Source organism: Passer montanus, unplaced genomic scaffold, assembly GCF_014805655.1.
Source record: "Passer montanus isolate IOZ18808 unplaced genomic scaffold, ASM1480565v1 scaffold17, whole genome shotgun sequence".
In the NCBI taxonomy this organism is placed as follows: Eukaryota; Metazoa; Chordata; class Aves; order Passeriformes; family Passeridae; genus Passer; species Passer montanus.
Genome location: NW_024364270.1, coordinates 11296855 through 11321168, shown reverse-complemented (window position 1 = coordinate 11321168; position 24314 = coordinate 11296855). Strand labels below are relative to the sequence as shown.

The 24314-nt window shown below is 40.8% G+C and overlaps 1 protein-coding gene across 2 annotated transcripts in view; it reads right to left on the bottom strand.

Moving 5' to 3' along the window:
• The window catches only part of CRADD (CASP2 and RIPK1 domain containing adaptor with death domain), a 77463-nt gene extending 56311 nt beyond the window's left edge, over positions 1–21152 (bottom strand). The window contains exons 1-2 of one of the 2 annotated variants that reach the window (XM_039703920.1): positions 19955–21152; positions 16370–16675 (exon numbers count right to left, since the gene is read on the bottom strand). In XM_039703920.1, the coding sequence (XP_039559854.1) occupies positions 16370–16667 (298 nt within the window). In that variant the 5' untranslated portion in view covers positions 16668–16675; positions 19955–21152. Of the gene's footprint in view, positions 1–16369; positions 16676–19449; positions 19531–19954 lie in introns of those variants that run through there. The other variant, XM_039703921.1, reaches the window with a different exon arrangement.
• Between the last annotated feature and the right edge of the window lie 3162 nt (positions 21153–24314).

The window sequence follows — 24314 nt, the reverse complement described above, 5'->3', positions numbered from 1 at the left end:
AAAAGAAAATATTTTTCATGTCACCATCCAAAGGTCCTTCACTATCTTCCTTTACAGGTGCCGATTTACCTTTTCCACCACAGTAAGAACAAAAGCAGAAAAACATATTGTGGAAAAACTAAGGAGCAACAAAAGGACACCCTTGCCTAATTCATAGAAACGTGTTTATTTACCAAAAAACTTTGATAAACAAGTATTTTCTACCTGTGGTTCATATTTCTTATGGTACAAAAGAAAATAAGAACTTTGTATACCAAGAGCACCTTTTCCTTAATCTTCCTTTGAAATGCTTCATTTGTGCTCAGAAAAAAAACCAGCAATAAAAACAACCCAAAACTTAAATCTTCAACTTGCAGAAGAGTTATGACTGGCTTTGTCTTCAAACAAGAAACATCCTTTAAAGAAAAAAAAGTTCCATTTCAAGACTTTGTAACGAAACTACACCAATTATTGAGCTTTCAAGCTTATTTTAAACTGTACAAAACAGCTGCAGGCAACAGGAAAACTTCAGCTTTTCCTCTGGATTTAGCCATGAAGAAAACTAGCCTGAAATTAAATTCGAGTGCATTTTACAGTATAAATGCAGCAGACACACACTTTCTGTACCAGGAAGAAGCTCCAGCTGCTATGTACTGCTTGTTCAAATGCAAGACTATGCTCACCAGGGTGCTGCCTAAAGCAAAACAACCAACTTGTACAGAGGGAAAAAAGTAAGTGATGTAAAACAATTCTAAAGACAAGCCATTTACCTTTCTTCAGTACTGAATATCATTCACTTAATGCATATTTCCCCATTAGAAAACACCAGGAAGAGCAACAGATTCAGCTGTTTTTCTTCCCATGGTCAAAGGTTCACCAGCCAACTGTAGTACAACCCAAGGTAAGAGGATCATGGTCTGCCAAAAGCATCAATTCTCTTGAGCACCCTAATTTTAGTTACTAAAATATATTCCTTTTCCATAGGAAATAAACTACTTAGGTACGTATATACATTCTGAAGGGTGACCCACTCAAAGCTGAGAACACCTTTCATCACTTCCTCATAACCTATAGACAAAAACAAGTATAGAATTGGTTGCAGCTCTGTCAAATTGCTACATGCTCTCTGGCATTTGTCTTCAGATGCCAATATTTATTTTATAAATCTGAAATGGTTGGGCAAAACTTTGTAATAGCACATTTCCCATATCATAATCCTAAATCATACCTTGTTTTGAGTGATTGTGCTCTGCCTCTACATCTGAGGTAATTAATTTTGGTGTTCCAGATATGGCATATGCGTTTTGTTCACATACACATTCTAGTATCACTTTGCATCAAAACAGTTATGACCGTGATGTTAAAAGACAGAATTTTTATTAGCTACCTCCAGTCAAATGAAAAAAACAAACCGAGTACTAAAACCTATGCCTAAAAAGGCAGTCACTGAAAACACTGGTATTAAATGCTGACTCTCCACTTATCCTTTCCTAGATCACTGTCCTGACTGGACTTCCTACCTGGGACAGACACCAGAGGGCTAGATGTAGGGAAACCAAGAAAATTTCTACATATGACTATCAAAGTAAAAGAGAGGCTTGAGGGTCAAGGTGTTCAAAAAATGTAAGAACAGAAAGGCCAAAGGGGAGTTTCAAACAAGGCATCTCTGATGCCATTTTTCTCTGTCTGGAGACAGGACAGTAAAATGGAGGGGAAAGAGGTCCTGCCACACTCTTAGGATTCCCCCAGTCAAGCTTCCCTCTCATGGCACTCTGCATATTCAGCTTGACAGAGCCTGGCAAAGGTTAATGATAGGTTCCTTGACACCAGGGTGTATTAAGCAAAACAGACCCAGTATGGCTGTCCTTTCACTGTCTCTCATCCCAGTAGAAATGCTGAACAAAACCTCAGGCATCTCTCTTTTTACAGCTAAGACCTGATGGGTTAAGAAAGTTTTCTGAGCAACTTCAAGTCTGCTATAGGGGAAGGAATATTACAAATAACAGATCCTACAGGTGGGGAAAAATCATCAAAGCCTCATACATCCCTACAACTCCAAGGCAAGGCAAAAAACACTGGTAAGTTTGTAATGCAGCTTATACAAGGATGGATAGGATAGGATAGGATAGGATAGGTTCAAGTCTGCTATAGGGGAAGGAATATTACAAATAACAGATCCTACAGGTGGGGAAAAATCATCAAAGCCTCATACATCCCTACAACTCCAAGGCAAGGCAAAAAACACTGGTAAGTTTGTAATGCAGCTTATACAAGGATGGATAGGATAGGATAGGATAGGATAGGGATTCCATCTTGAGAAAGCCCTTTGTTTAAAACCAAGATGAGGAAATCTGTAAAGCATAGTATGAAGAGTAAGCCCATCAGCTCTGGTCAAGAATCAGTGGGTATCACTACACAGCTGCAATGATGTAAGGAAAAAGCAGTAACTGTTAACAGTATATTAGAATTTGCATCTGATATATAACATCCTGGAAAAGATAAAATATCATCTCAGCAAGCTTGAATGTCACCTCTGCAAAAGAAAGATGAACACTTTTGTAGAAGGTTACTTCAGAGTCATTTTGGTATTGACAATTTTTCCCACAAGGAAAAAATAATATCCAAAAACTTAAACACAGTATCCCATTTCAATGTCATTTCCTAATAACCATGTAAATAACTCACAGCCGTGCCTCATGGTGAGGCAAAGCAGACAGCTCTTCACACTTTATACATTCTATGTGCCAGTGACTTTTTTTAACCTTGTGATACCATTGGACTCAGAAGGTTGCAAGGCACGTGAAGTAATAATGTACTCACTCCAAATATCCTTATGAAGGCAGAACATGCAATCCTAGAGAAATATCCAATTAATAACTTTGCTTTTAGATCGTGGAAGATGCAATACAATGACACTCATTTTACTCACAGAAATTACATTAAGCTTTTCTCTGGAATGTATGACCAATGTGCTTTGCATGCCAGAATTAAATTTACTGTATGTTATAATGTTGACTGATATATAAAATGGTGATGAACAGGAAAATAGTAAACTGAGAATGAAAAATATATCTGGAATGGGGATAAGGCTCAAAAGTTGTGACACAGGCATGACTGGAATCAGGTAAGGAGAAAGGAAGCTCTTAAGAATTCATGGAAGAGGGTATTCATGTAAAGGGTATAGGATTTTATATCCAGCTCCCATATTAGTTTACTCAATAAAGCACAGGACCTAACCTATTCAGAGAGCAGCTTTTCATTTTTAACACAGTGATATAAATGCTTCTTGATGCACTAGATTAAATTAGGAGTCTGAGTAACAAAATAGTGATAGCTCTATGGGAAGAAAAAGAGTTGTGGCAACAGCTTGTAGAGTCAACAGGAACTGAGCAATAATAAAAGCAAAAAGCTACACTTACAGCACAGAACAGGAGAAAAGGATTTTGTTTATTGGTACATATCTAAGAGGTGTACAAATTTTAGCTGGTGCCAAATCAGAAGGGTAATTAATGCCTGGAAGTACAGAATCTCTTACCACCTCCCTCTTCCCACCAAGAACAGGCATGCTTTGGGACTCTGTGCCCACTTTGATCCTCCAGGATTAATTAATTAATTCATTAAAGTTATTAGATCCCAAATTCCAGGATTTCTGGTATTTTCCAGCCATGTGTGGAAAGAGCTCATAATTAACCCACAGGCAGTAATGCAAGACAGTGATGAAGTCTGAAGAGCTCTAGGCTTGTCTGGTTATGTGGATCCCAGATGATGCTGCTGATATGACAACTATCCCAGAATGAACCTATGAGTTAAAGACAACACATAAAAATAGTGTTTGTCTGTATCTACATAAATGGGAGGGTTTGCAATTTCAACTAAAGCAGCATTATTTAGTACAAGACGTACTAGGAATGATGATTGCACAAATAATTCATAACCCTACCAGAAGGAATCAGTTGGCATGAAAGCAGTATCAAGACATGGACATTCTATATATTTCTTCAACTCAGAGCTCTGAAGATTTACAGACAAAATCCCAATATCTGATCATATTTAACAAAAGCATGCTGAAGTTGAAAAACCAAGATGTAGTCAGTGTACTTTGTCTTGAGGGGCACTATTACATGAGCTAGACACTAAAAAATACACACAATCTAAGACTTACGTAAAAGGCTTATACACAAAAGTAAAAAGCTAGTTCTGCCTTTCCTAACACTTACAGGTAATTTAAACACAGAAGACTTACAGAGAAACTAATGGGATTGCTGTTGCTATAGTTATCAAAATTATTTTTCTGCAAGTCCCTAAGTAATTTCAGCACTTGTCAAAGAACTTTCAGATTGGAAGAAACAATATATTTGTGCATACAGAAGAGAAGGAAACCCCAGAACAATGCCTTTTTAATCAGACAACAAAAATACTCTGATACAGGACAAATTTTACCAAGTGTATGAGCGACTGAGCAGTGAAAGCAAAAGCTGTTAAATCATAAGTTCAAGGCAGTAAATCACAGTTCCCTTAAAATCTGGCTTCGAGGGGAAAAAAAAAACCAAAACCAAAACAAAATAAAAACCAAACAAAAAAACAGGGAGAAATTCTCTAAACCAGAGCCTGGTATGCCAAGAATTTTGTAAAAGGGTGCACATAGCAATGGCAAAATGAACACTGGAGTGGACATTTAATCACACTAGGAATGTCTCTGATCAGCATTAGCCAGGAAAACACCATGTCATGCAGCAGGCTAGAACATGATACACAAGTGAACAGCAGAGTTTACACTCCAATTCTTCATTACATTAGTCTGAATATAAAGGCACCACACTTTTTCTCTAAATGACTTGATATTTACTCTTTACTGTAGATGGAAAATTGCAAAACAAAAGAAAAATGCTAACAGAACCTAAACAAGACACATACAACCCTGTAATATTCCCCTGGACTCCCTGTGCTTCCTTCAGTGGAAACACAGTTGGTTTCACTCCTACAGACTCTGTTTTTATACACATTATAGGCCAATGCTGTGGATAATTAAAGTAAACTTGGAGCAAGTAATCCTACTGAGGCCAACGAGCAAGCTAACAAGCACACAGTCACACAAATGTTTGCAGGTTGAGTCTGACAATAAAAATATATTAACTCAGATCTCTTAAATTAGCTATTCCAATTAAATTTTAGCTGTGCACATGCTTCCACTAATTGGAATATGGACAGCATGCAAAATGACTATTGCCTTCTGGAGACTGAGGAGCTCCTTTCAGGACTTTGTCTTGTGCAAGGTATCAGATCAATGTAGTGCCATGCCAGGAGCTGGACAACTTTATTTTATCTCAACAGAAGCATGGTAACTGCCTTTTCATAAACAATAGACATTGGTGCTAAACAGGCATCACTCATTTCTTCTTCCATATTTGACCCCTTTGTCATACTGGATGCTGCACAATCTCTAACATAAGCAACAACTTCAAAGAGACAAGTGAAGTGTGTGTATCTACCCTCTGCACAGGAAAAGGAGTGTTGCACTCAGTTAAACAACTTAAAGATCCATTTAACATTGCTATGTATGAGAACCAGGATGAACGAAACACAACGATAAATGCAAGCAAGATTCTCAGTTATAGGGTCAATTCTACTCCATTCAGGTGCAAGGCACAGGTTTATCTTCACTCCCCTTATCCCAGAACAGGTCTGAACTATTTTGCTGAAATCCATGCACAGTTTCTGAGGAAACTTAAGGGAATTAAGGAGGGGTTTCACAAAGGCCAGCACACCAACTCAGAAGCTGCCTCAATTAGCCAGGTGAAAAAAGGAGAGGAACTCAAGCCCTATCACTTTCTAGGACTTAAAAAAAGTTCTTTCAGCTACTGGAAAGGACTTAATTCTACTCAAACTTCAATATATGAGCTCTCTCTTGGAGCTGTGCCTCCACAAAATATTCACAAACATAGCTGAGGGGGCTGCTTAAATAAACCACAGATGAGCTTATCAGGGAAGTGTCTTTGACATTACGTCACAAGGAGGTATCCTCCCTGTTACGCTGTGGGGTGACATCAACATGACGCTATTCCACGCTAGCTGAGGGGGCTGCTTAAATAAACCACAGATGAGCTTATCAGGGAAGTGTCTGACATTACGTCACAAGGAGGTATCCTCCTTGTTACGCTGTGGGGTGACATCAACACGACGCTATTCCATGTGAGAGCTGCACCTCGCTGCCAGCACCTGGCCGTGCATCCCAGCAGCAGTGAGGAGTGAGGCACTGCACTGCTTGGCACTGGCAGGCAGCCTGGGACCTGCCCAGAGCAGCCTCTGCAGTGTGTGCAGTGCTCCGACAGCAAGGGCTGCAGTGCCTGGGCACCTGGCTGAAAGCACAACCAGCAGCCTGCTGGGGAACGATTTAAGGCTCCCCGTTTAGAATCCAGGTGCCTGCAAGAGGAATGCCCTGGGAATCCTGAGCCCATTTCTACTGCAAACAGCTGGATAGCATTTCTAGCTATCACCTGAAGTTGCTTCTAAAACAAGAACTTTGCAGATATACTTACCAGATCCACCATGAGTACATTAACCAAGAGGATGATGTAAGAGTATTCTGCCACCTTAACTACAGCAATTACTGGTCAAGAATATGGATATTAAACTAATCTTATGTGGGATGTAGCAGAACTGGATCACAGGGAAATAAATTACTTTTTAATTAAATGAAAGAGGAGTATGAATAAGGAACATGTCACTTTCAAAAGCTGAGCAAACAAAGCCATTGCCTACAGTGAATAAAATTATAGTTAAATAAATATATTCTTTGCATAGAGATACTAAGAAGTACCAGTTTTCCTTTTCATTACAGCTTTTCTTTCTCAGTAGTTACTTTGCAAGAACTCCTATGCCCCTGCTTAAAGGCAGCACCAGCTGCCTGTGGAGGGAGCCCACCTGCCACCAGAGCCAGCCAGAGATCCCCGGGGCTGGCAAGGGGCTTAGTCAGCCCTTCACTGTTGAAGTCCTTTTACTCATTCCTAGCACATATTTTATCAGAAAAATCAAATACTGAAACAGGCTGCTTGTTAAAAAACTCAACATATCATTAACTACAAATGAAAGCTAAGGTTTTTCAAAACATATGCACAGGACTAAAATTGCCTTCTTTAAAGCCAAGGGGAGCTCACCCTTGACCTTGACAGGAGAAGGGTTGAGTGAGCTTGGGTTAACGATGAGTACTTCTGAAAATCTCAGGCAAAGTGATGAAACAGTAAGATTAAGAAGGCTGACAGAAGAAGTGGTGCACTAATATGGATTTATTTACCTTGATCCAGTGCATTAATGCTTATTTCCTGCACATACAAACCTTATAGCATAAATCAAATTGGCTCCTTCTCTAAATGTAAATTGAAAGGAACTCAGAAGCTTCACTTCAGTTTGCAGCAGCAGAGATTGTCAAAACACATGTACAACTCCTCACCAATACATCAATAGATGAGGTTTTCTCATTTGCAAGAATGAATTACTCAGTTACAAGTTTTCTCAGGTACTCTGGAGCATGTGTTACTGTGTATCTGAGGGGCACGAGGGACATTAATTAGCATTAACAAATTTATTCACAGAATAAGCAAGAGCAGGAAGAAAAAAAACTCTGACATTATACTGAAACAATGGCCTAATGGGAAAAAGAAGCACCAAGATTGGTTTTCCATTAGCACGCCTGGCAAGTAGATAAAAATTGGCTTTAAAAGTCTTGTATACAAAACAATGAATCTCCTAACAAGACAAACGGTATCACTTAGAGGTAACGAGTGGTACTTGGGTGCTCTAGTTCTCCTTCACATAAACAAATATATGACTGCAAACAGATAGGGAATGAAAACTTAGTTGCATATGGCAGTGCAGAGAGGGCTTCAAGATGCACTAACCATGTGCAATTAACTGTATCCTAGAGGAACCTCCTGACCTTTGCCATACAAGTGACATTTCCTGGTGAGAACTAAGTCACACCACTGCTGATATGCTCAGTTGACAGACAAAAAGAGTGCGGAGTCTAAAGCAGTAATAGCTTTCCAGATGTGGAAGTTATTTTTCTTTGAAGGTCAAGTCATGCTGTCATGTCAGTGCAGGGAAGACAACATAGCATCCATTCTTTCATCCAAGAGAACATTTTAGTCACCAGTGGCAAGGCCTTTGTCCTGCTCTGGTCAACAGGAGTCTGGCTTCTGACTTCACTGGAGTCAAGACTTTTACTGAGAGATGCTACTTAGCATTTTTACCAACTTTGGGAAGTTATGCAACCTCCACAACCCAGGTAAGTTAAGGTGAATGTGTTGTCTGCTTGGTTGGCTTTTAAATAGCAGGCCCAGACTTAATTTATGAAAGACAACAGATTTTCCTGTCCAATAAAAATACAAAAATTAAACATTTTTAGATGATGCTACAAGGCAACTGTGAAGGTGCTAAAGGAGGAGCTGGTCAGCTCTGAAGGAGAATATTAATGAAGAAAAAAAATTCATAAAAATAAGGCTAGACAATCTTAAGTAGAAAGTCTTCTCCGTTACTCAGAAACACATATTAGCATGTATCTATGTGCCACAAAAGCCATTAATTAGTATTGACAGGATGCCTACACTGATGACATAATGCAAAAATAACAACTGCATCTTCTTTCTTTATGCTTACAAGTGGCTTTATCAAGCTGCAGCATCAAGTCCTTACAAGAAAGTTTCCAGTCTGCTCCAGGAAACAATTATCACTATCTGTACAAAGTTTCTTCAGTGGCTGCAAACAAGACCAACTGTGGGAAGTTGGCAACAACTAACAAAAGATCTCAAGGATCACAGAGGATTGCATCTATGCATGTGTTTGGAAATATAAAACATGGGCATGATTTTATCATATCGTGATGCAAGTTGAAGAGAAATATTGACAGAGAATTAAGACATTTTGTCTAATGGAAAACTACGGGTAGTGAACTCTGTAAGCCATTTGGAATGGACATACTCCAAGATGAGAAAGTACTATAAACTCTGGGAAATACAGATACCTAAATAATCAGAGAGGGGAAAAAAAGCATTTATTTGCATGCTGCTGCATCCCTGATATGAATCTCATCTACATCTATATGGACGTATGAATACAGAATTCTGGGAAGAAAGAATTCCAAGATGGCAGGTTCCAAAACCGCCTCATTCCCTGGCCAGGGAAGGTTATATCTGTATCAGCAAGCAGTACAGAGCAATAGGAGAGCAGTTATACCATGATATAGATTATGGTGAGGATCTGGTGCTCAGACTACACACAGCTGGAAAGTTCACCTCTATATGGTTCTAGTCTGCTCCTATGGACCCAGAGACCATTTTCCAGTTTAGATTCACCTGAAAGAAATCTAATTAAAACACTCCCATTCACTTAAAAAACACATTCTTAATCTGAACTTGAAGTCACACATACAGAGTAACCTGTGTCAGCAGCTGTTGTATTTGGAATAAAATCCCATACACTGAGCTCAGAGAGTTTGACACCAAAGTTACAATTCACAGAAAAAAATTAAGTTGGGAGGAACTTTTGGAGGTCATCTAGTCCAACCTCAGAGTAAGGCCAGTTTCAAAGTCTGATCAGATTGCTCAAGGTCTTGTACTGTTGAGTGTTAGATGTCTCTGAGGATGGAGATTCCAAATCCTCTTTGGGCAGTCCTACTTGGTCTGCAAACTTTCATGGCCAGTGCTCAACTGTCATGTGAATTTTTAAAATTTTATTAATTTAATCACACCTTCCCTCACCACAACTTGTGGCTGCCACTTCTTTTCCTTTCACAATACACCCACAGGAAGTGTCTGACTCCATGTTTCCTGCATTGACTTGCCCTTCCATCCTCCAAGAACAAACTCAGTTGTTTCAGCTTACATTGAATTAACCACTCCAGTAGCGCTTCACAGGAATCTAGTTTATCAACCTTTCCCTTGTACTGCTGGAATAAAGCTAGGCAGAGTATCTCAAATACAACCTTTTCATTCCAAGTATAGGGGAATAATCACTTCCCTCAGCCTGCTTGCTGGCTTTGCTCTTGCTGACAGAGGCTCATGTGTGGTTAGTCTTTATCATTATACTTGTTGTCTATCAAGACAAATACCGTGTTTTATTTACATTTCCAACTGGACAGTCAGTGCTCATCTTGTGGTTTTTTGTGGGAATTTTATATCCCAGGTGCAGGACTTCACACTTCCTTCTCTGAACTTCATGAGGCTCCTGTTGGCCCATTCATCCAGTTTGCTGCGGTCCCTCTGAGAGGCAGTCCCTACTCTCCTGTGTCAAATTATCCCCAAGGTATGGAGTCATCCTGTTTTCCAGCTTCAGACACCATTCAGAAGGTCATGGAACACTAACTGACAAGTGAGCAAACAAAGTTAATTCACCTACAAACATCCTGATGATATAGTCACTCCCATCACCCAGACCTCTGATAAAGACTGGCCCCACTGTTCACCCTGAGAAACACAATTCCTGATTAGCCACCAGTTAGACGGACATCGAAGCTGCAGCCATGATCCTCTCAGACTGGTGGTCCCACCTTTCAACCACTGTGCAGGTCACCCATTCAATCCATACCTTCCCAGCTAGCCACAAGAATGCTACCAGCCTATGCTGAAAGCCTTGCTGAAGTCAGTTAAATGAATCTGCTGCTGTCATTCACAGAGGCAGCTGTTTTGTTATAGAAGACAAGAATCAAGTCAGTTAAACTTGGTTTACCTGTGGTATACCCAAGGTGGATGTTCCCTGTTACTTTACTGCATTTTGTGCATTTGGCTTACCACAGCCTACCAAACATGACAGAAAACAGCTTCTCAAAGACATAGTCTGGCTCCCTCAGATCTCTCAGATACATTCCACCCAGCTCCATGGATTTGTGGAGAGCACTGCTTAGACTCAATCCCTTAAAATGATATCACCAAGCCCTACAGTCATCTTTAATCTGCTGAAGTATTATTATCACAATCTGAGAGAGTAGCAAAGTCTGATGCTTGGCCAGGTCTTAGCAACCTTTGTGATCCAGTCCTTCAGGAAGCAGCAAACTTTGGAAGGCAAGTCTGGTCAGCACATGGATGTCTCCACATCCTATACCCAGGGAGTCTTCAATACCAGTTACCCATTGCTTCCTCTTAGTGGCACTGGCTAAGAGTGGTTGATCAGGCACGCCTGGTCTAAACACCTCACTTGCTAGAACTCACTCCTCCTTTATTGTTTCCAGGCCTATATGTTTTATTAAATCTATATTATTACTATTATTATTATTAGCCTCACATATTTGTGTTACTGAGCACAACACCAAGTATGGGTATATCTTTCCATTAACTTACCTGAAAGAAACTGCTCGAGGCTGGAAACACAACTTCCTAACACTGATGTCTAAGATTCAATCTTCTCAAAGTGAAAAATGTATGATATAAGCAGCATAAAGCCAGCTACCTATGAACATGGCAAAAAAAGAAAGATACTCCTTAAATTGAAAGAAAAAGAAGGAAAAAAAATCTATACACACATTAAACTAAAAATACATGCACAGAATACTCCACAGTACCAGAGATGTCAATTACTTGTCCATATCGTGATGCATATGGTTAATATTGAGTGTGTGCACAAACCTTTACTGCCAGACTTCACAGATCTCGCTGCGGTCAGGAGCACAGCCAAAGCCATAAATGTAACACCCGATTTTCAGGGGAGATGGGAATGTGGAAAAGAGTTTGGGAAATTCTCCTATGAGGATGCCTTTGAACTGCTCCAGATAACCAGAGAACATTTCCTATAGCCTCCAGGCATTAGGATGTGGCACAAGGGCATTCCTTCATCTCCAGGTCAACCAAGCGAGGCCAAGGCTGCTAAGCCCATCCCTTTCCTTCAGACACACATGGGAAGAAACTCCCCCTTCTGCCACTGGACTATACAAGAGAGGGGAGGGAAAGAGAAGAAAGGAAAAAAACTACAGTATTCTGTCCACCATTTTAGAGAGAGAAAAGGGATTCCTCAGCTGCTTTTCCTATCTGACATCTAAAGGGAAAAGGCAAGAGATCAGGCTGTTTCCTTACTGCATTAGATGGGAGAGGAAGCAGGATAGGAAGAAAGCAGGAAGCAGCCAACAAAAGGTAAGAAGAGATACTAAAACTACCCATGTACTAATGCTTTTGCATTTGAATCCAAATTCTTAGAAATCCACAACCCAGCTGTGGAAAAATGACTTTAGGAAAGCTGGGAGGGTATGGAAGGAGGTCTGGCTTTCTCGGCATAAGTACATGTTTTGCTTTGTTTTGTATTTGCATGCTTCATCCAAAGGGTTACACAACATGAAGTTTTCTATAGCTGTACAACAACACACACTCCCCACACATCCAGGGAAAAACCTCAACCAGACTAAAATTTGTTCAAATGAATACCCAAGTCTAGCAGGACACTAATGTTTACTAGGTACCACAACAAAACTATGCATTAGAAAATATTCCCTGCCTAGTTGCGAGAGTACAGCTTTCCCATGGCAATTCTGATGCCCTAAATTCACTAACATTTGCCAGACAGAAGCAGCTGCTCCAGTATTCCTTTGGCAAACACCGTATCTCACTTTTTTGTTCTCAGTATGCTGCAATTTCCTGTGGAACGAAGAAGTCATCTATACCACAAAGAGGTGCAGTACTAACACTTTTAGAAGTAAATTATTTATTTTACAGCACATGTATTATGTAGAGAAAGACAATACTTGGGCTGAGAAATTCCCAAGCGGAGAGAGATTAGAAAAACAATCTGACAAACAAACACCATCAAGACCTGCATTTTCTTATTCAGTGCAAAATATATTGGGTAACTGTTGCTGTTTGCTGTTCCTAGAAAGAAGGGAATTCTGTTGCCAACAGCTGTAGTTTTTCACTGGAATTATAAGACTATATTGAAGATTTATGTTCCTGACAAAGGCATAAAGCTATCCAAACTAGGGCAGAAAAACCAGAACAACCATTTCCCAATGAAACAGACACACATTACTTTTGTTAACTCTTACTATGGCAGAAGTTTTGATCTTCAAAACCAGAAACTCATGCTGTGGTTGATGTTTATAATTATTAAGTCTTGCAATGCCACTCTGCACAGGGTGAACTGGCTTATCACAGGCTGTTATACAAGCCAGAAAGATACCTATCACCTTTAAATTAATTCAAGTCATAAATACTTACCTCCAAAAGCACACGACTTTAAACTTCCTTCTTGAGGTTTTGGAGTTTTACAACTATGCTTTCCTCATCTTATGAAGAAAGAATGAGAGTCCCCTTATGAGAAAGGGGACCCCAGGCAAAAGGCTGTCCTTGCATGAAGTAAACAAGCAAGGGGAAGAAATCTTGGGTCTCTGCTTCAGTTACACAGATGCAAGTGGCCCTACCTGCCTGCACATCACCTTCCTGATTCTCATGGAAAAACTATTCCTCATGCTTAAGGATGATGATTATGATTACGGTCTTCTGTGTTCAATGGAACTACATCAGATAACAGTATACAGAAGCATTATTTTTAAGTCAACTGACATTCAGCAATAAAACTCAGGATATCAGAGGTTTTAAAGTTCATTTATTTGCCAGCAGCCAAACAGCATAATCTGAGTTGAATCCTGGGCCAATTTACAGTTCCACTCTATGCTGTTCCATGAACATTACACCGAGTTACACAATTTGGGCATCAATAAATCCATTGCCTTGAAAGAATTTGCTCAAAGACTCACAGTGAGTCAGTGGCAGCATCTTGCCTAGATCTCAGACTTTGGCTTCCATTTTGTACTTGCTTGGTCCACCAGATCATATTTATACAATATCAACAAAAATATTTTTATTTCTGAAATTGCTGTTTGTTTGATTTGTTAGTTTGGGCTTGTTTTTTACTAGGAAAGAAAATAAACTAAAAGTTTCTAAATTAATTACGGTTGTGATTTTCTTTAACCAACTATACTTCTCAGGTGTAACAAAATGCAAAATAAGTCAAAGGCCTACACAAAAAAAAAATCACTGCGTACCTCCCAGTTTTCAGGTTCAGACAGACATAATCTAATAGTCTGTTTGATTACTGACTTTAAAAATCCTACATGTAATCACCAAGAAGCAGAAGATGAAAATAAAACCTTCCATCAAGGATCAATTTACTACTACTCCTTAGTCCTGCAAAAGGGTTTGTAAAAACAGAGGATATTTTCCTTAACAGATTTTTAATTGACCATAAACAAGTGAACAGAAAGCATTCAATATCCATAGTATTTATGATCCAAAGGAAAAAAAAAATTAAAAATTGCGGGACTTAAAAGCAACTTCCATTTTAAAAGTTTTAGGGTCCAAAAGAAGGATAGCCTATATGTGGCAAGCTTTTTTCACCACAAATGGCTTCTTTAAAACAAATTGCCATTGACAAATAGTTAGTTATAAGAAGAGTTTCCAATAAGGCAGAGTTATCTAGCATGGCATTAGAGAACACAGTTTTAAATGTGCTTATAGTTTTATTAGAACAAATGGCTTTTTCCATGCTTAAGGCTAAGCATATGTTTATGTACTCCGCCAAGACAAAAGCTTCCAAGTCTGTTGTTAGAATGCAAAGCGAAGTTTTTTATCCCAAACCACATTTTCTTGCATGTAATCAGCCCTGATGCTACCACCATAGCTTCCAATTCATTCCAGGGTACACTCAGCATTTATGAGGGCACAGATGGTACTCTCTTTCTTGGATTTCTAAAGAACATGCCTAAATGCTAAAACAAACTTGGCTTTCTGCCTCCTATCCTGTTCTTACTCTCTGTATTGCCACCATAAAAATAACAGTCACCTTTGATCTAACCTGGAAGCCTTTTCTAATTAACACACAAAATTTGGCAATAGGACTATCAAGTACTGTCAGCCCACTCAGAACCAGAGAACCTGATATGCAGGAATCCAGCACACTAGTCACAAGTGATCAAGAGCAGGAACAAGCAATCCACAAAACAATCAAAAGGACAAAAATTGGTAACAATTTTTTCAGTAATGAACTACACAATCCCGACTGTATTTAATGGCTGAGTATGTCTGGAACACACACAAGGTTATTCAGCAGCTTTAGCAACAATTATCAAATGAAGAGGCTCGTTTGTAAGGCAAATAAAGAGCACTAGCATGATAGTACTTAAGTGAGCAAGGCCTTTTCCAGCACACTCAATGTCATGGTTTGCATTATGCTGTAGGCAGCATAGGATGTTTATTCCCAAATTTTGAAAATTATTTACTCATTTCCAAGCACACACACAACAACGTACACAGAAACCAACAGAAAGACCAGCTGTCAGAATATTCCATTAAAAATGTCCTAAGGTAAAATAATCTCAGATTTGTCCAGCAGATCTTGACAAAATGTTCTTGAACATGCAGCTAACTGAGACGCAGGTGAACATGATGGTCAACAGGTCTTAGCCACCCTTCTTCACAGGCTTTCAGTCTCATGCAAAGCACACTGACACTGGAAAAATCACATGTCATGTGCATCAAAATATGTATAACAAAACTCAAATGTGGGTACAGCAGGAGGGAAGGGCTTGGAGAAAGATTAATCAGACTGCTTGGAAAAAATGTTCCCAAGTGAGGACTATTTCACCACCTCGTTGGTAACATGGTTAGCAGCCAGTGCATGCTGTGAGAATCTGGGACAAGAAATGTGCATTTAAAGCAGTAGTCTTGACTTCAAAACAGCTCAGCAATTGCATGCATAGATTGGTAAAGAAATCACATCTGAACAAACATCAAGCCTAGAAAACTAGTTTTAGAAGTATATTTAAATGCCAAAACCCCACAGATTATACTAAATAATGAGCTCCTGAATTTGTTTTAAAAATAAGCAATGGCTAGTAATTTTGCAAGTAATGATCCTAGGTATTTGTACTCCACTAAATATAATAAACTAAATAAATTTAAATTAGCATAGAGTACTAAATAATAATTACATTGAAATAATAATACAAGTAAACAAAAACTCTGTAAATATAAATTATTCAGGAACAAACCACTGTAAAACATACATAAATGAAACAATATTAGATATGGATGCCAAAGACACTGTTCTGCAGCTAGTCAAAATTACTTTTCATAGTCCATTCCCTTTGAGGCAATGGATTATGGGTCCTCCTATATCCCAGCCTCACCCAAGGTAGCCTTTACTGTCTCCTTGTCTCCTGAAACTCAGCCCTGCTCTTGCCTCAAACTTTGCAATATTTCCTGGTGTTTGAGTAGCTTCCAGGAAATGCAGGCTGCTCCCCTTTCTTGGTATCATGAGTTTACACGACACATAACTTGAAATTACTGATACATTCAATACTTTTGAAATTATGGCTTGAGAACAAGCTTCCAAATAGCAACAACAGCAATCCTGGCCTTACCTGAAGGATCTTGTATTGTCATTTCCTTACGCTTTTGCATCAGCTTGTCCTTAACCCACGGGAACTCCTGTAAGGAATCCAAGAACACATCAAAAGCTTTGGGTCCTCTGGTGGGGAGAATATCAAGAAGCATCATGGTTTTCCTCTGACTAGTGGTTTGGGCTTTTATTTCTTGAACATGACTGTCTGTGAGAATCCCTTCTTGGTAGAGATACTGAATAACGAGTCCATCCACCAGCACCTCTGTGCAGAGCTCCAGGCGCAGGGAGCGTAAAAGCTGCTTGTCTCTGGCTTCCATCTGGCAACCTAGAGTGAGAGAAAAGGAGCAAAGAAATGCGTGAAGATTAAAATACTCCAACCTTTAACATCCAGAAGTGATATCTGAACATCCAAAAGTGATGTCTGACATTTGTCAACCTTCAGAGAAAACTCCAAACTCATAATCACCAACCTGGCAAAATTACTAATGATCCCCATCATCTTCTTTCCACTCAGATTTCACTGTCTCACAAGGCAAAATGATCAAGTTTCTGGCAAATACTAGACAGGAATAGAATATTTGGCATTGCAAAGACCAGTCCTTTGCTGGAGTGAAACCCATGCCAAATAATCCTGCTGATTTTGGGTCCATACTAAAGGCAGCTAGAGCACTTGCCAGTCCTTTAGAAACAGTAGGCCCTCCAAAATGAAAGAGATATCACACCTGACCACTGATGCAATTACAAAATTACAAAAGCAGCAGCAGAACTGGTAGATTCATCTCAGCCAGGCAGAAGCAGCAGCAGGGACAGAATCAGCAGGTAGCTTTGGCCTACAAGATGCAATTCAAGTTTAGGAGGGGTTGAAAGTACCTTAAGTACCAGGTTGTTCTCACCCTTGAATCATCCTGGACGACTGCTCTGGAACTCAACTGTTCCAATGAGAAGAAACTTTCTTTGAATTTCCATCTCAAATTTATCCCCTTCTATTTATAGGCATTTCTTCTGCCAAAACTGTTCCATAGCTTAAATAGCTCTTCTCCCTCTCTTCTAATCTGTTCACAGCAAGCCATCAGATGCCCTCTGCCAGCTTCCATTTCACTTGACTAGCACTCTGACTAGACAAAAGCTGAAAAAGATGCATTTTATAGCCACTCTACAAAAGAATAATCAGGGTCCAGAGAGACCAAGCAGCTCTTCCAAGATCAAGTCAGCAGTCCATGCCAGACCTCTGAACCAAATCCAAGTGTCTAGTCCAGTCCTTAAGGACAAATATATCCCTGGGCCCATTAATGGCACTTGAAAAAGGACAACACAATTAAATACTTTCTCGTTACTAAATAAAAAAGTCAAAAAATGGCAGCCAATGTTGTGTGATTACCAAGAGGGTTTCTCACAATTAAACTGGACACTGCAGTTTGAATCGCTAGACCCTGCAGAAATTCTTACTTCATTCAGCTTGAGGATGCAAGGAGAGACAGAATTTTCAAAGCTTTTGCATCAAACCTGATGAAGTCTTTTTACCTGACTCCCAGGGCCCCATCAAAGATTCTGTGGTTGCCTGGTTGTTAAAATCCAGGAGGATGACCAAGGGAACATATTGGCATGTAAACAGCATCTTGGACAGAATGCAAGAGCACAGTGTCATGAGAGAGAGAGACTGGAAAACCCTGTCTGTGGCAACCTCTGACAAAGCTACTTTCCAAAAATGCTTCTATCAAGGGCCAAAAGCACTGCTGGAAAGCATCTTCCTGGAGCAGTCAATCTTTCCTGGACTACCCAGTGCATTTCTCATCTACTGAAGTGAATTTCAAGGTGCTTACCTTCTGCCTAGGGATCATGTGGGAATCAAACACTGCTATGCCAGCCCATGTGCCCTAGCTTGCCAAGCACAGTTCAAACATCAAACTCCATCATGGACTGAGACAGTAGTGCAAGCAAGGAGACAGAAAAAGAGCAAGCAAGAAAGAGAACTGGATTTTCCCACTTGATGTTAGGATGCTAATTTTGCACAGGTGAAGCTGAAGATTCTGGTCTCCAACACATAGTACCTTTACACTACAGAAAGCAACCTCTGGACTAGAGCAAAATTCAGGCAGGAAATCCTACCACTTCTTCCTTCTAGGAGAACACCCTTGAGCTCACGAAGCACTTGCAGAGTTGAAGAAAGGCATCCAGCAGCACCTCTGAGGGTGTCATCTCAACCCAGGCAGAAAACTGTTTCAGATACTACAAAATTTTTGTGTTTCACGTTCTGAATGGACCCTGAGAGTCCCCGTTCAGGAGCCTCCTCACGTGCTGGATGACTGTACAGAACTTGACGAATTCGTCTTTTTCCCGACCAAAGCACCCAACACTTTTCACAAAATAAAAGCTCTTACAAACCAAAGGTTTGCACCTTTGGGCACTGAGAAATGCCTATCAAGCCAGGAATCAGAAGGGAGAGTTTCTGCTGCAAAAGCCCTTTGCCTTGCTGACTGCAGAACGCACACAACTGAGGGTTTAAAGTCCTGGCAGCGGCCTGGTAAATTTCCAGGATGGGGCATACTGATTTCTAAGGTCTTTCTCAAGATGAAGTATTTCATTGTGTGTGTTTGCTGTGAGAATCAAACGTCTGAGTCAGGAACTAAGCAGCTATATATGGAAATGTATCAGGATTTTGATGTGTAACAATGTTGGGACAGAGTGCAACAGCTTTAGCCGACACAGAATTAACAAATTAATTTTAATCACAGCCTGTATCTAGGGATTCAAAGTAAGCTCTGAATTAAATTTAGTTGAGTAATTTGACAGAAAATGAAAAATATGAGATGCCCATTTACCCAAAAGATCACTCAAACATTCCCCAGATACTTCTGAAAATGGACCTTTCCCATTATAAAGTCAAATTTTAAGAAATATAGCACACGACGAATGAGCACAGTCCTTGACTCATCACCACAACACTAGCAGGCTTGCATTTTTCTGGCTCTGACAGAGTAACTGTCCATGAATGGGGATAAAACTTTTGATAAGAACCCCTTCTGACACTAAAACGGCACATTCACTTGGTTTTCTTGCTAGAAACATTTCACTTTTTTCCGAAACACCAACTGCACTCACCTGCCTAACCCATGAATTATTCTTGGCTATTCACAGCAAGCCTACGGGTCAAAAGTCTTACACATCCCCCTATCCCGCCAGGGAAAAAAAAAGGAAAAAAAGGGGAAGAAAAAAAAAAAAAAGGCAGCAAGTTTTGCTTTTAACGTCTTCCCTGCCGAGGTCTGGCAGCTGCTGCTCCGGTGAGAGCCGGGAGCCAGCTGCCCACACGCCGGCCCGCGCCCCTCAGGCGGCAGCAGCCCCCGGCCCTCCTGCGTGCCGGCCTCCCGCCGGGCAGGGCTGCGGCAGCGGAGGCGGCCCCGGCCCCCCGCGGAAGCCCGGCCCCTGCCCCTGCCGCGGCCCCGCAGCGCCGGGGGCGCCGCCGGACGGCTCCGGGCTCCGCTCTCCCGCTTCCCCCTCGGCGGCGCCTGGGGCGGGATGGGACGAACCGAGTGGAGCCGTCGGCAGCGCCCGGGAGAGCGAGCGAGCAGCGTGCGGGGAGCACCCACCGCCCCCGCCCCGTACTTACACGAGGGGAGCGGGAAGCTACCCAGGACGCGCCGGCGCCCGCGGAGCTTGCGCGGGGAGCACCATCTTTGTTAAAGGCAGGAGGGCTCCGCCGGAAGCCGCCGCCGCCGCCGCCCTGCTGCGGGCCGGCCGAGGAGGCGCGGCCGCTGCCGGGCCGGCAGCGCGGGAGGGGCCTGCGGCCGCCATGTCAGCTGCGGCAGCCGGGCCCCGCCGGCCCCGGCCCGCCCGGGAAGGGAAGGGAACCGGCCGTGCCGCTGCTGCTGCTCGGTGCCGGGGCGGGGACGGGAGGTGTCTCCGCCAAGGAGGCGCCTTTCCCGGAGTTCGCAGGACCTGCTGCGCTCTCGGGAGTCAGGGTGGTGGGGGTGTTTAGTGAGGGGAGGGGTTGTGTCTAAAATTAAATTAGAAATTACGAAATTGGAGTTTTAATGACATTAGAAACAGCTGATCTCATTGCTCTCGAGGCACACTGGTTGCTATTTGTGAGTGTGCGCTCAGCTGAACTTCATCCTGGTGCTGGCATCGTCACATCAAACACAGCAGTGTTATATCGAATACTGTACACATTTGGCTTCTTTACTTTCATCTGAACAGCCTAAAAATGAAGGAACGTTAATAGACGAAAGTAAGAGCTGGCATGTGTCCACCACATTGCTGTGCATATTCTTGTTGTTTTATTCCTCTATTACTGAATACTGTATTATTGACTTAACTTTATATGGATGCCTGGAACCAAAATAGGGTAGAAAAGAGAAGACTGTGATTCACAGCGCTGTAAAACTCAGGCGGTGTCACTTTCGCTCACACATCATGAAATAACTTTTTTCCATCTTTGCATAGGTGTCAGGTGTCACACGGGATTGAGTGGTGTCAGCCCTTTTTCTTTCATGTCGAGACCGCAATAGCGATGAAAGGGGGGGAAAAAAAAGATCTTCCAGTGCTGGAACGTACTACCTTTGAAGCTGCAGGCAGCCACAGCAAGCTGGCTGCGGTCTGCACAGCGTGCTAATACCTACCCTCTGGAAAAGCAGGAAAGGTGGTTGCTGCAGCTGCTGCTAGAAACGTCGTCACCTTGTGAATCCCATTTGTACACTCTGTTTAGACTAATCGTACAAATTTAAGGGTATTTGAAATATTAAAGGGTATTTGGAAGCTAGTTGTGGAAACCTTTACGCCTTTCCTAGATACTGTACTCAAGAAATACTTGCCATGGAAAAATGTAACCAAGAGTAGAGTTCACGTTCTGCCTATGCTTAACATGATATTTATCTACAAGATTTTGCATAAAGATAAGCAGTCACACTCAGGAATCATAAATCCTTTTCCTTTGATTTTCTTGTGGCTGACAGTTCAGAATTTATGTGGACACAGAACGTAAATCAGCCTTAAAGGCAAAGTTTGTATGCTGGTTTTAAGAAATGTTTAAAAAATATAGATACACATATCATGTGGCCAGCTTCTGCAGAGATGCTACTTATTTGGCAGTTTTAAAGCAGTGTTTTGGTTTGATGACCTAACACTTTTATCTATAATTATTTGCAGGTAGTAAATTAGATAAAGGGGGTTCAATTGCTTGTGAATAATTGATAAATAACCTTATTACAATACATCTGATAAACCAAAGTAAATATTTTTTTTGTCTTAGGCACACTTTAGTCTGCTAGGAATGCAGACATAAAAAAATCTAAATACTCCTCTGGGTTGTTTCAGAGCAATGCATTAACGTATTTGACAAGACTGGAAGCCACACAAGTAAGTCATCATCGGTAACTCCAAGACAAGAAGTATGCTGCTGTTGCAGCCAAAGTACAACTGAGGTGGTTTTAAATTTTCTTGCCACGACGTTTGTAGTGCTAGTTGTGAGGAGATGTGTTTGTAAACAGTACAGAGCAGCTCCAGGGAGCAGAGGCACCACAAGCATCTGTGTGATTGTTCTTCAGCACAGCACCACACAGCTACTGAGAGCTTCCTGTCCCAGCTTCTTGTGCTTCTGATTGTCACTGCTGCTTTTTTTTTTTTTAATTTCTTTCAGTTGTGATCTAAGGAACTGTATTATATCTGGAATGGGAGTGACCAAACTTTGAGACTTCAGAGAATCTCATCATTGCAATCCTGACAGCTGCTTTTAATTGCAGATAATGTGGCTGCATTTTAAAATAGAAAATTAGGACAAACAGTTACATCACTGCATTTACTGTATCTTTTTGCCAGATGAGGCAATTTGGTCTCTTTAATTTTATACTATCCAAGAAGTCTTAGAAAGTTAGCAAAACATATGGATATGCATAGAGCGACTCCAGATTCCACCCAAGGAAATTACAGCAGTTATACAGTCAGCATTTAGTCACGTATTTGCTTGCAATCTGAACAGAGATAGAAAGAAGGAAAGCAGTGAAAGGAAACAGATAAGCCCAGGAAGGAAGAGGACGGCACCAGAGGTCCAAATCTCATTAAGGGAAAATCTGGCATTTCCTTTTCCTTCCACTAGTTAATAACTAGTGCTGCAAATTTATTTAGTGGAAACTAAATATGCTACTGGTGTTTTGAGTTCATCTTTAGCAACGCAGCCAGGTTTTTATTATATAGTACATGTACAGGATAAAGACACACGGAGTTAATACTTAAATCCAAGGAGAGGAGTCCTTAAATTATTTGTTTCAGTCCCATTTGGGTTCAGCCCTCACTAAAGGTCTTCTGGGTCCAAGTTCAACAAAACTTCAGAGACATGGTTTGGTTCTATTTCAGTTTTAAGGACAAATACATACATGTATTTTACGTATATTTGAGCCAGTTTGGTGTCAACTGAATGCCCCACTAACTGCTCAAATCTCAAAGATAACCATGTAGATTAAAAAAACATTTCCTAGATTGCAGATCAATGGACCATAGTCAATCCTGCACATCAGTATCCTCAGACTTTTATTCTTAAAAGCTTGTTCTGTCTGGTTCTGCAGATTGAGGGGCCATCAGTGGTCATCAGGCCATACTTTTAAGGACTGCTGAATTCAGAGTCACAAGTCCAAATCTATGGGAACCAAACTAAGCAGTATCTCTTCTGACAATGCTATTCACTTTACATGTAGGTTATACCAAGTCATAATCCCAGATTTTTACATTCATTATGCACTTTTTAAAAGCTCACTTAAAAGTCACAAGCTTTTTTAGAAACTGTACCAGAATGATGAGATTTTTAAAAAATACTTTTGAGAGGATCCTTTATGCTAATTAGAGTCAAGCTGTATCCAAGCATATATGTAATTTGTTTTGTACAGACTACTTTGTTTTCTGCTGATAACAAGAGGCCAAATGTGTTCTTAAAACTGGCACAAGCAGATTTAGTGTATTAGGATTGTGCTGTTTTCAGTTGTCTGCAGGACAGCATTCCAGCTTTAGGGACAAAAGGAAAAATAGGAGCCTGTAGATTTGTTTATTAAAAGCACATCTAATTGGTTAAATCTCTCACAAAGCCTCAGAAATTAAGAAGGGAAAAGAGAAACATATCTTGTATGCTTGTCTGTCAATTTTCAAAAGAAGAGCACAGAAAACATTTTTGTAAGTGATGTGTCTCAAAAACAGTGTTAAAATGTAAGTCATGGTGAGCCAAAGTGGGTGCCCCAAGGCCAGTTGAGGGTCTTGCAAACCCTTGCTGTCCTGGCCCCTTCCCTTCCTCCCTCTTCTCTTCATCCTCACCCTGGCCCCCGTTGCCCTCCCTTCGCAGCTGTGGGCCTCTGTAATGCCAACAGCCAAAGCTCCTGTGCCAGCCACTGAAAACCTGGCTGATGCCAGGGAAGGGAAGGGTTTGGTATACAATATTGCCCCAAAATGTTGACCAAATCTTAGGCATGCTGTGTTGGATGCTGGCAGGATTTGAGGACACGAGGTGGTCAGTTGGGAAGGGGTCTCGCTCTTCAGGTGGCTTTTGCTGATAGAAAAATGACTCCTTCTAAAAAAAGATGATGGCAGGACTGAAGCACATCACTGAAAGGGATCAGCCTTTGGGCTGCTGTGTAATTGTTCTGATACTTTGTAACTTCCATGCATTTGAATAATAAAGACTTTAAATTCAATGCAGATCAAAGAGAGGGATTAATATAAAATATAGGTGACACGTCATGAACTTCCTCAAAAGTAGTATTTTATTAAAAGGCACGTCCAGCACGTATGTAAAATATAACACAGAAAGTTCTAAAGCATCTTAAAACATAGGCTTTAAAGTAACTCTGTAGTGTCTATACATTTACATTTGTTTCCATAATAAAAATAAGTGTTTATTAGCAGTACTGCAATGAATTCATAGTGCTTTTTACTATGATACAAATAATTTCTAGCAAAAAGTTGAATGAGAAATAGTTATAAAAAGAAAG